This window comes from Molossus molossus, unplaced genomic scaffold (genome assembly GCF_014108415.1).
Source record: "Molossus molossus isolate mMolMol1 unplaced genomic scaffold, mMolMol1.p scaffold_m16_p_22, whole genome shotgun sequence".
NCBI classification, from domain to species: Eukaryota; Metazoa; Chordata; class Mammalia; order Chiroptera; family Molossidae; genus Molossus; species Molossus molossus.
Window position 1 is genome coordinate 14,670,270 of NW_023425358.1, and position 10,844 is coordinate 14,681,113.

The 10,844-nt window shown below is 47.4% G+C and overlaps 1 protein-coding gene across 1 annotated transcript; it reads right to left on the reverse strand.

Moving 5' to 3' along the window:
• Positions 1 to 2,125: 2,125 nt before the first annotated feature.
• PANX3 (pannexin 3) lies at positions 2,126 to 9,247 on the reverse strand. The gene is made up of 4 exons (XM_036277232.1): positions 8,951 to 9,247; positions 7,546 to 7,688; positions 4,814 to 5,028; positions 2,126 to 2,936 (listed from the first exon to the last, which is right to left on the reverse strand). Exons 1-4 carry the CDS (start codon positions 9,129 to 9,131, stop codon positions 2,297 to 2,299), a joined length of 1,179 nt encoding a protein of 392 aa, XP_036133125.1. The 5' UTR covers positions 9,132 to 9,247; the 3' UTR covers positions 2,126 to 2,296.
• Between the last annotated feature and the right edge of the window lie 1,597 nt (positions 9,248 to 10,844).

Genomic DNA, 10,844 nt, shown 5'->3' on the forward strand with positions numbered 1-10,844 from the left:
AGTTACGTCACGGCGCCGACGGACGTTACTTGTGGGTGGAGGGCGCGCGCTCGTTTGGACCTTGGGTGTCACCGGCTCGGGGCGGCGGGGACCGGCGGCCACCGTGTGGCCCTGGCGACTCGCGTCCGCGCGCTGGCCGCGAGTGGGAAGGTTGGGCCGACGTGTAGGAATCGGCGGCACCTTCCCGGCCTCGCGAGTCTCCCGCCCCCGCAGCCCACGGCGTCCACAGCAGCTGTTACACGTGGTACCCATAATGTGTCAGTTAGGGCATAATAATTTGACGTGATTATTTTCATGTTGTTTGACCTTTTGGTTATCAGTTGCTGCAAAGTGCATCTCTGTGCGCAGAGCTTTTTCTCCGCAGGATTATTCGGAGGCTGGGTCTGCGCTCCAAGCGTCGTTCAGTCACTTCTTCCTCCAGACCACGTGTAGTGCTTACGGGGGAATGTTTAGGAAACTTACTTAAGAGGGAAAGCCAGACAAATAAAGGGCGAGATCAATACAGTGTAAGTTTTATCTCAGAGGTAGGTATTGGAAGATATGGCATCACCTAGTTAGGGAAGGGGGAGGAGATAAGGCCTCTTTAAAAAAAAAAAAAATATATATATATATATATATATATATATATATATGTCTTTATTGATATCACAGAGGAAAGGAGAGAGAGAGAGAGAAATATCCATGTGAGAGCAAAACATCCATGGGGTGCCTCCTGCACACCCCCTTCTGGGAATGGAGCCCACAACCCAGGCATGTGCCCTGATGGGAATGTAACCATGTCCTCCTGGTGCATGGGCCACGCTCATCCAACTGAGCCGCACCGGTGGGGCGAGAGGGCTACTTGAAAGAAGTGTGCCTGAGCAGACTCAAGGAGAGAAGAACAGGAGGGCATCTTGGGCACATGGGGACAGCGTATTCAAAGGCTTAGCATCATGAGAAGCGTAGAAACTGCAGGTAGTTGATTAGAGTGAAATAGGTATGTGGAGCGGGGCAAGAGGACTGAAGCAGTAGGCAGTACGCATTTGGGTAGCAAAGCGTCTTGTGTACCAATCTGAAGAGTTAGACTTTTACCAGTGACAATAGGTAGCCATTAATGAATGTTTATGAATCAGCCCCTTTGCCTGTTTTAGGTAAACTTATCCAAATTTGTCAGAAACAACATACTTTTTCTACTTACCTATATGAGGAAGGGTATGGTAACATGTACCTTTAAACAGAAATATTGGCCCTAGCCAGTGGTCGATTCCCAGTCAAGAGCATGTACCTGAGTTTTGGGTTCAATCCCCATTCCAGTTGGGGCAAGTGCAGGAGGCAACCAATCTGTGTGTCTCTCTCTCACATCTATGTGTCTCCTCCCCCTACCCCCTTCCACTCTCTCTTAAAGAAAAAAATCAATGGAAAAAATATGCTCGGGTGAGGATTAACAAATAAAACAACAAAAAAGAAATATTGAATTGTGGACTGAGCATGGCTTTTAGAGTCAGGTCAAGGTTCCATTAAACAGGCACAGGAGTGAGAGTTATCAGATCAGATGTGGTGATATGTCAGGAGAGAGACAAGGGGATTTACCAGCATTTACTCAAACAGTCACTCTTCAGTGATTGGCTGCAAGTGGATGTATAGCCTCCCCTGGCCTATTAAAAGCATACCTGGGCCCATTAGGAGTTGAGAAGGAGTCCACAGCCCATAATTCCAGTCCTTGGTTAAGTGAGTCCCTGATTTAAATGATGAAAAGGTATATCTGCACACCTCATGGCTCCAACCATGGCCGATGCATGGCCCTGGCCTTGTTTTACACTATCCTTAAGCCCCAAGAGCATCTTATAAGTTCCTGCCATTATTGTCTCCTGCCCACTTGCAGGCCACAGAGGGCCTGGCCAAGGTTGATGACTTCCACCAAACAAGCTGGGCATATTTCTAGGATTTCAGGCTACACCAAAGCATTTCCAGGGATTTCATATCTTTATTCTCTTACCAGATTAACACACTTCCACTTTGGAGTAAGCTGAGTATGTATCCCAGAAGGGCCACAGAGTAAATATAGAGAGAAGAACCTGCCTTCATAAATAGCCTTTAGAACCTTCTTTCCTTGTAGAACATCTAGACTTTAATGTTAGTTGTAGGGTTTTTTTCCATGTCTTATCTTCTCACCTTTAGGATAGCATGATGCAGGATATATAATTCAGCTGAATCCAAGCTTAGCATTTCTAAAGATATTTTTCATATTTGTGTATGAGGCTTGTGAGGAAGTAGAAAGACTTTTACCCATAAAATTTCTTGCTCCATGATTTCTTAACTATGGGTTTTCATCACACACCTGGTGAGTGAGATGTTTAGGTTTTGAGGGTTCTAAGCCAGCTAATAAAGTCATGAAATCAACCACAGTGTCAATGTTGTGCTTCTGGGTGGTTGTGTCCTTCAACACACATAAGACACTCAACCAGCTAAAAGAGATGAGCTCAGAGATGTTGGCTCGGAGGAAAAGAAGGATCACATTGAGATCATTGATGGGGCACCCCAGCATCTTTTTGCTGAGGAGGTCAAATGCCGGGAGCATCTCATAGATGGACAGGAGTCGTTTGTCCCATCGACATAGCTGTGTGAGGTTATAGATGATCACTGGAACCAGTAGGGTGTATATTGCTACAGTGGAGAGACTAACAATCTGGAAAACAGACAGGGAGGTTAGTCTGCACGTGATGAGATCAGGGATGTGGGTCTCGTCGCTTAGCAGCCCTGTCTTGACAGAACAACTGAATTCCTTTTGGAAGAAGACATCCAGGTGGAAGTGGCCAAGGTACAGGTAGGTGACTGAGGTGAAGAGGAGCAAGAGGGAGTTCCTCAGGAGGTAGGTAGCCACTAGTGAATGTGAGCGCTGCTTACATGCCAGGTACCGCTCTAGCAAGGGGAATTCAAAGTATCGTTCTCTCCGAGCCCTGGGCGGGGGAAGAAAGGAGGCAAGGTTAGGAGGGAACATTTAGAACCGTAGCCTGAGGGAGACGTGGGAAAGGAACAGAATCTGCATCTCCAATAAGGCCTTCTCGTGAAAACCTGCCTTCTCTGAGCATAATCACCCTTCTTCCCAAAAGGAGGTAAATAAGTACATCTTAATTCTCCAAGCAATGAGTGCAGTGCAGTAAGCCCAGTGAATGACCCATGAATAATAAATTGTCACACTGGAATTCTGCCCAGCAAGGCTGTATAAACCTCTAAGCAAAAGTAGGATCTTTAGGAAGCAGTAAGGCTTATTAGCTTAGCACTGGACTAAGAGCCTAAATAAGCATATTTCTGGTTTGGTCTGTATACTTTGTGTGCTTTTTAGGCCAATTCATTTAGTTTATAAAAATAAATGTGCTAACAAGTACTTGTTGAGAGCTGTGGTATTCAGGTACATGTAAGCCAGTCTCTGTTCTGAAGAAGCTTATAGTCTGGCTTGTGGAGAAGCAGCAGATAAGATACGCAAACATAAAGTAAAAATAGCACTTGCCCTGGCCAGTGTGGCTCAGTGTGGAGCATCATCCCTTACAGTGAAAAGTGGCAGGTTCGATTCCCGGTCAGGGCCCGTACCCGGGCTGTGGGTTCAACCCCCGGTTTGGGCACCTATGGGAAATAACTGATTGATGTTTCTCACATTGATATTTCTTTCTCTCTAAAATCAATAAAGAACATATCCACAGGTAAGGATTAAAAGAAAAATAGCACTTGATAAAATGATGAGTAAAACCATGGCAGTTGTAAATTAGGAGAGGATCACAGCGTGGGCTGGAGGGTTCAGAAACCTTTATGGAGAATATTATCTCAGACTTCAAAAGGTAGGTAGGGTTCAAACAGAGTAAGTGCACAGACGACACAGCGTGGTTTCAAATCTTAGCTCAGCTACGCTCGTGGTGGAGCCCACCCTGGCCATTCTGTTTAAAACTGTACCACTCCACCACCCTAGCTTTCCTGCCCACCGTCTCCCTAGCCTGCTTTACTTTTTTTTCTTCATGCCACTTATTTTCTACCATATAATTTACTTATGTGTTATGATTATTTGTTGTTTGTTTTTCCCGATACAGCATAAGCCCCACATGGGTGGGTGTAGTAGCCTTGTCTACTCCCCACCTCTGCCCCCAGCACACGCACAGACATCTCTAAAGGACCAGAACAGTGCCTGGTACTCATAAATGATGGATGAATGACGAAGTGGATGAATAACTTGTTCAGGAGAAAAGAAGGAGGCTGCTTAGGGAGTGTGGAAAATTTCTGTTACTTGGTAGTTAGAAGTTTGAAAAAGTATCTAGGAGAATGTGGATTTTTTCTGTGTACATGAGGGGAGCGATTGGGGGTTTCTGAGCAGGGGAGTGGCATGTGGAAGCAGTATTTTAGAGTGATCAGTCCCTTTGTGACTGTTCATCTATAAACCAGAGGCAGAGTCCATTCTCTTCTCCCTGTACACAGATGATAGAAAGTGAACGAGAGGCTATGTTAACCACTTTGCACTCTTGAGAAGGATGGTGGAAAAGGTAGTTTATTTACTTATTAAAACAATTTTTTTCCTTTATTGATTTTAGAGAAAGTGAGAGGAAGAGAAACACTGATGAAAGAGAACATCGATTGGCTGCCTCCTGCCTGCCCTCCACTGGGCATCCAGCCCACAACCTGGGCATGTGCCTTGACGGGGAATTGAACTGGTGACCTCTCGGTGCTTGGGTCAAGGCTCAACCACTGAGCCACACTGGCCGGGCTAGAGGGTAGTTTAAACATTACTCTGTACGATATCACTTTAATGCTTGACAGAGTCCTTCAGAAAGGAAAGGAAGAGACAACTCACTTTTCCAGCTCATCCCAGAAAACATGGGGGTCCGAGCTCTTTTGCCGGATCTTCACCATGTGCTGCACCAGGCGGATGGAGCGGTTGTAGGATTTGTCCAGTTCGCTGATGATGAACAGCAGGTCCGAGCTGAGGGCCGGCACAGCTGCATACTGCCACAGGAAGACTGGCAGGTACATGAGCATGGCCAGGGCCAGCAGGGAGTAGGGGAGGGCCTGCGGGGTGAGAGCGAGCTGAGGCGGGAGGCCCAGGGTGTGGGCACCTTGTGGAGGGTCCTGAGAGGTTCCTGCCTCAGAAGAGGAGTGACTACCACAGGCTCAGGACCTCAGGCTCTCCATTGACCTGGCTGAATGTAGTGAGGCCCAGGGGGGCCCAGGGAAGCGGATGGTAGGTCTTCATGCTCCCAGCTCCACTTTCTGATCTGCGGTCTGTGTAGGGTCCCAGGAAGGAGAGAGGCAAGAGGCAGAAAGAGAGGGAGAGAGAAAGGAAGGAGGTAAGAGAGCGAGGGGGAAGGGTTGGTAGAGAGGGCTCTGTGTTCCCCATGCATGTTAGCCTGGTAGCTAACCAGAAATCATGGCCAGCAGTGGTCATGGCATCCCAGGGGAGGGTGTCTTTATTCTCAGTCTTCCACTTTTCTTTCTCTACTTCCAGGTTCTCATCACCAAACATCAGCTTTCAAAGCCCAGCCAGAGGCCCTACATTGCTGACTTTTACTTAGACCCTCCGGAGAAGAGGTCAAATCCCATTTCCTTTTCTACCCCCTCTCGTGTGCTACGTGAGATAAGGAATTTTCCTTCTCTTTCCTCCTCATGTTTACCACAGCTAACCAGGTTGGGACCGCTATACTGCCCACAAGTAAACACTACCTATAAAGGCTTTTAAAGCTACATTTGTGTTAGGTGCTGAACATGCATTGTTTCATTTGATCTTCACAAGCGTGCTATCGTGCTATCGTGCTATCGGAAAGGTACCATTAGTCTCTATTTTGCAGACAAAGAAATTGAAGCATGAAGATGCTAAGTAACCTGTACAACAAGGTTTCACATCTGGTAGGTGAGTGATCGGGATGTGGAACTCGGCAGTCTGGTTTTGATTGTTTCCTCATTGACTGCCTGACTGTAGCTTCTCTGGACCAGGGTGCTTTGTATTTTAGAGGACAGTTTAAAGAAAGAGAGGGAGGCCCTGGCCGGTTTGGGCGTCGGCCTGCAGTCTGGAGAGACCCGGGTTCGGTTCCCTCTAAGGGCATGTACCTCGGTTGCAGTTTGTCCCTGGCCCTGGTTGGGTCATGCGGGTGGCAGCCACTCGATGTGTCCCTTTCACATTGATGTTTCTCTCCCTCTCTCTTCCTCCCACTCTATCTGAACAAAAAACAAAAAGTGTCCTCGGGTGAGGATTAAAAAAAAAGAGAAAGAAAAAGAGGGAGGACACATAGTTGGTTGCATCTAGATAGAGGAGAAAGGTGTGTGTGTGTGTGTGTGTGTGTGTGTGTGTGTGTGTATGAGAAAGAGATAGAGTGTGTGAGTTTCATACCAGAGAGATAGGTTGGGAAAGATACTAGACCACAAGAGAAAATTAGAACCTTTCATGCCTGTTTAAAATATCACTTTTCTCGAAAACATACTCTTCACTCCTAGAGATGTGACTCCTTTCTGACACGAACTCCCTCTCACTGTCTTGAACTCGTTGCCTTCCACATCCTGCTCAAACACTTCCAGTGGCAGAGACCTAGTGAATTCTCTGCATTCAGTCTCTGGTTTTGTCTGGGTCCTAGAGCTGCGGTGTTTGAGGCCTTGTAAATCGTCATGGCTACAAAATGTTATGAGTGACTTCTGATTAAACGTTGCGAATTGGCATATATATGACTTCTGCTGCCTTGTAAAACCACCCTGGAATGACAGTGAGGGGATCAAAAAGACATGATCCTGTAGGGACGAAGAAAACAGGAGAGGAGACGAGCGATGAAATGTTGAAGACTGAGAAGCAGCCGTGTGATACCAGCCCGCGGGAGCATGGGGGTTGAGGCAGGAGCCCGCAAGCACACTGCTTTGTTCTTCAGAACCAGAAAGGCTCAGGAGTTACAGATACCAGTACATCAGAGAGTGGGGCTGCAGATGGGGCTGAGAAAGGAATGTTGAAGACCCAGCCCTGCAGACTCTTTCTGTAACATGATGCACCCAGTGATGACCCTGTCCCTCCCCGCCAGAAGGCTGCGGTTTACTCGTCAGAAACAAAAAACCAGAGAGATTCTGCACTTGGGTCCATTGAGGGCAGGGGCACCACCCTGAGAACAGGGGGAAGTTAAATGAATACTGAATCCTGAGACTTCCATCTGCGTTCTCAGAGGCTTGGCAGCTGAGCTGGATATCAACTCCACCCTGGCCCCTCCACACAAATTAGGGATTGAGTCACTTTTCTGTGGAAAACTGGCCGGCCCAAGGAAAAGGATTATAGATGCTGGTATATGAGGTTTGCCCAGTGAAATGGCCCAAGGGATCTCCTTAAATGGAGGGCTGCTGGCCAACAAGCTTCTTCCATCAGCACACACCTTCCTATCAGATACAAGTGGGAAACCAAGATCACCAGACATTTGAAGAATGCCTGAAACGTGAAAGTCAATAACCAACATGTGAAAGGGAAGGGGTGTCGAAGAGGCAAGAGAGAACATAATGATGCAGTCCAGTCCCACCCCACTCAGCCAGGAAGGCGCCTGATTGAGCCCCAGCACATGTTACCTTGTGAGGCCAGAGGGATTCCAGCTTGTACCGACCAGGCTCGTCCTGTTCGTGGTGAAGCAGTGAGTCCCAGCAGGAGCTGTCCACATAGGCGGCCTGCCGAACGCTGAAGTTACTGGGGGAGAAGCAGCTGATGGGAGACCCTGGAATAGGAATACGGCTCTGAGGAAGCCCTGAGTTGGAGTGAGCAATGGGAACCCAGAGGACATTCAGCTAAGAGCTTTCTAGGAGTCACCTCTACAACTCTGCCAGTTATTGTACCCGGCAGGCACTTTCTTCTTCCCATGGCCCAGTTGCTGGGTTTGGCAAGCCTGTGTCACTGTCAGACAAGTGTGACAGGATAGCAGTCCACTCTGACTCTGGCCTGCCCGTGCACTGACTTGCCTTTGATGTCCGCCAGTTTTTCCCCTCTCTGAGCTCTCCCTGGACTCCCAGACCGGCAGGCAGCAGGGGGCCAAGGGGAGGGAGGGAGTAGAGTGTGGAGGAAGGTGGGGGATCTCCCTGCTCTCTTGCAGTTTGGCACCAAAAGGCTTGCATTTTCATGGTGATATCTCTTGAGAGGGCTGCCACCTTTTGAGTTCTAAAATTTAGAGGATTAATTGCCCGGACTTCTCAGCCCAAATCAAGAGAAACGGTGGCTAAGTGGTGCTAGAAGGAACGTGGGCTTGCAGGGAGAACCTCTCCTTTTGGTTTTTCCATCATGCTCTAGAAAGAGGCAGAGATGGGAACCAGGACCTCTTCCCATCTGTGGGTAAATGAAGAGGAAGTGGGAGGTTGACACACTTCCTTCGGGAACGTAGTAAGCTAATCACGCCGCCAGAAAAGAAAGCCAGAAATCCCAGTTCCTGAGAAGTGCACATCTTTAACAGAGGTGGCAGATTTGCTGAGTTAATCCATCGCCTAGAACACTACATACATGTGCTTGTTAATGTTTGTGTGTTAAGAGAGGAAGGAATGGATTTATTCACCTATGATGTGCCAAGCTCTGTCAGGCACTTAACATGTGTTCTAAGTCAGTAGCCCCGGAGGTGAGGAGCAGGAAGAAGGCTCCAGGAAGGTAAGAGATTTATCAAAAGCATGGGTGACCAAGACCTTTAGAAGTCCTGGGTCGTAGGTCCCTCATCCATATAGAATCAAAATAAAAGTTTTATTGCAGTAACATAAAATATATGAATACTGAAATTTAAGCTAAATCTTTTTTATTGCAAACTCTTGGAAGTGACTTTCAGTAATTTGTTTCTGCCTCTGCTTTGTTTGTGCTCTAACTAAATGCATGCATAGCCATTTGGGTAATACCCAGGCCAGTCAGCGCCCAGACAGTGTGGGAGCTGTTTTGCTTTAGAACCCATTTAAAGAGTAAAACAAAGTGGAGTCTCCTATACACTGAGTCTTGGGAGCCACTTACCGGAGGAGAACTCCTGGGCAAACGCCAGGGACATCAGCAACAAAGGGAAGCCGACAGCTACAAATTTGACCATGCGATCAAGGGGGAGTTCCAGGCGCAGTCCTTTGAGGCGGGAGCCCCTGCGGTCGGGCAGCAGGGCATCTGACAGCATGTACTCTGCAGCTGTGTGTGCGAGTGACATGATGCCGCTGAGCTTTGGGGTGCAGAGGTGGCAGGAGGGGTCCTGGGGTAGTAGAGTGAGGAGATGGCAGCTTCAGGCAGCTGGCTTTGAGCAGATGGTGCCTGCAGCCCCAGCCTCTCAGACAGCTGTGCCAGGAGCAGGCGCTGGTTCTCTAAATAACTGGCCAGGCCCTGAGCCAAACACCTGGTAATTAGAGGGAGGCACAGCGTAGTGGGTCCTCGCTAGAGGAGGGTCGGGTGTCAGCTGGGGTTGGTGCCAGGCTGCTGTCTCTGGATTGTCCTTGAGCAGATGGAAGTCCGTGGCTTTATGCTGCCCTCTTATTAATAAAGTATTTTTGGTGGGGTGGTAGAGAGAGGCGGGCTGTGGGGCCAGGCCCCCCATGTAATTGGTGTGGAATTTGGGTGGAGATTGCTTAATTGTGTTGAAGGTACTCATTTTGTGGTTTGGGGTGGAGATGGGGACCCCAAGACTCAGCTAGGACTGGTACTTCTACATAGTGTTCTTTGTTCCAGTGATGAGACTTGCTTTGGGCTCAGGCTCTTTCTCAGAAAGGACTCTGCATTTGGTGTTAAATTTCCTTTCTTACATCATACTTACAATTTCCATATATCTACAGGTTTGTTTGTTTGTTTGTTCTTTTTAGCCCCCATCACTTCTTTAGAAAACTTACAAGATAGAATTGATTAAGAGTATAATATGTGGCCCAGCTGGTGTGGCTCAGTGGTTGAGCATAGACCCATGGACCAAGAGGTCACCAGTCGATTCCCGGTCAGGGCACATGCCCAGGTTGCTAGCTCGATCCCTAGTGTGGGGCGTGCGGGAGGCAGCCATTCGATGTGTCTACCTTATCAAAGATTCTATCTGTCTCTCCCTCTCCCTTTCTCTCTCTCTAAAAATCAATAAAAATATATTTTTAAAAAAGTATTATATGTGAAGGTATTTTGTAAACTGTAAAGTGTAGGGTAAATGTGATTTTTTTTTAATTTTAATTTTTTATTGTTGTAGTATTACAGATGTCTCCCTTTTCCCCCCATTGACCCCCACCTTCCCGCTCCCATGCCCCTCCTGCTTTCCCCAACCTAATGTCTGTGTTGATTGGTTGTGCGTATATGCTTTTATATTCATCAGGGATATTGACCTGTAGTTGTTTTGTTTTGTTTTTTGTAGTGTCTTTATCTGGTTTTGGAATTAGGATTATGCTGGCCTCATAAAAAGAGTTTGGAGTCTTCTTTCTTCTTGATTTTTTGGAATAGTTTGAGGAGAATGGGTGTTAGTTCTTTTTGAATGTTCAGTTAAACTTTCCTGTGAAGCTGTCCAGGCCCGGGCTTTTGTTTGCTGGGAATTTATTGATTACATCTTCAATTTCCTTAGCTGTTATTGGTCTGTTCAAGTTTTCTGTCTCCTCCTGGTTCAGTTTTGGGAGACTGTGTGATTTGTCTATTTCACCTAGGCTGTCCAATTTGTTGGCGTATAATTGTTCATAGTATTTTTTTTTTAATCCTCACCTGAGGACATTTTTGCATTTATCTTGAGATAAAGCAGGAGGGAGAGAGGGAGGGAGAGAGAGAAACATTGATGTGAGAGAGACACATCAAGTGGTTGCCTCCCACACAACCTCAACTGGGGCCGGGGACGAACCGCAACTGAGGTACGTGCCCTTAGCAGGAACCGAACCCAGGTCTCTTTGGTCCATGGGCCGACACTCCAACCACT

Bases quoted from the DNA above. Each gene is read 5' to 3' on its own strand.
- PANX3 (XM_036277232.1), bottom strand. From the start codon at position 9,131: ATGTCACTCGCACACACAGCTGCAGAGTACATGCTGTCAGATGCCCTG. The intron at 7,689-8,950 runs GTAAGTGGCTCC...TTCCTATTCCAG, and splicing joins TGCCCAGGAGTTCTCCTCCG to GGTCTCCCATCAGCTGCTTC. The intron at 2,937-4,813 runs GTGAGTTGTCTC...TCCCCCGCCCAG, and splicing joins TTCTGGGATGAGCTGGAAAA to GGCTCGGAGAGAACGATACT.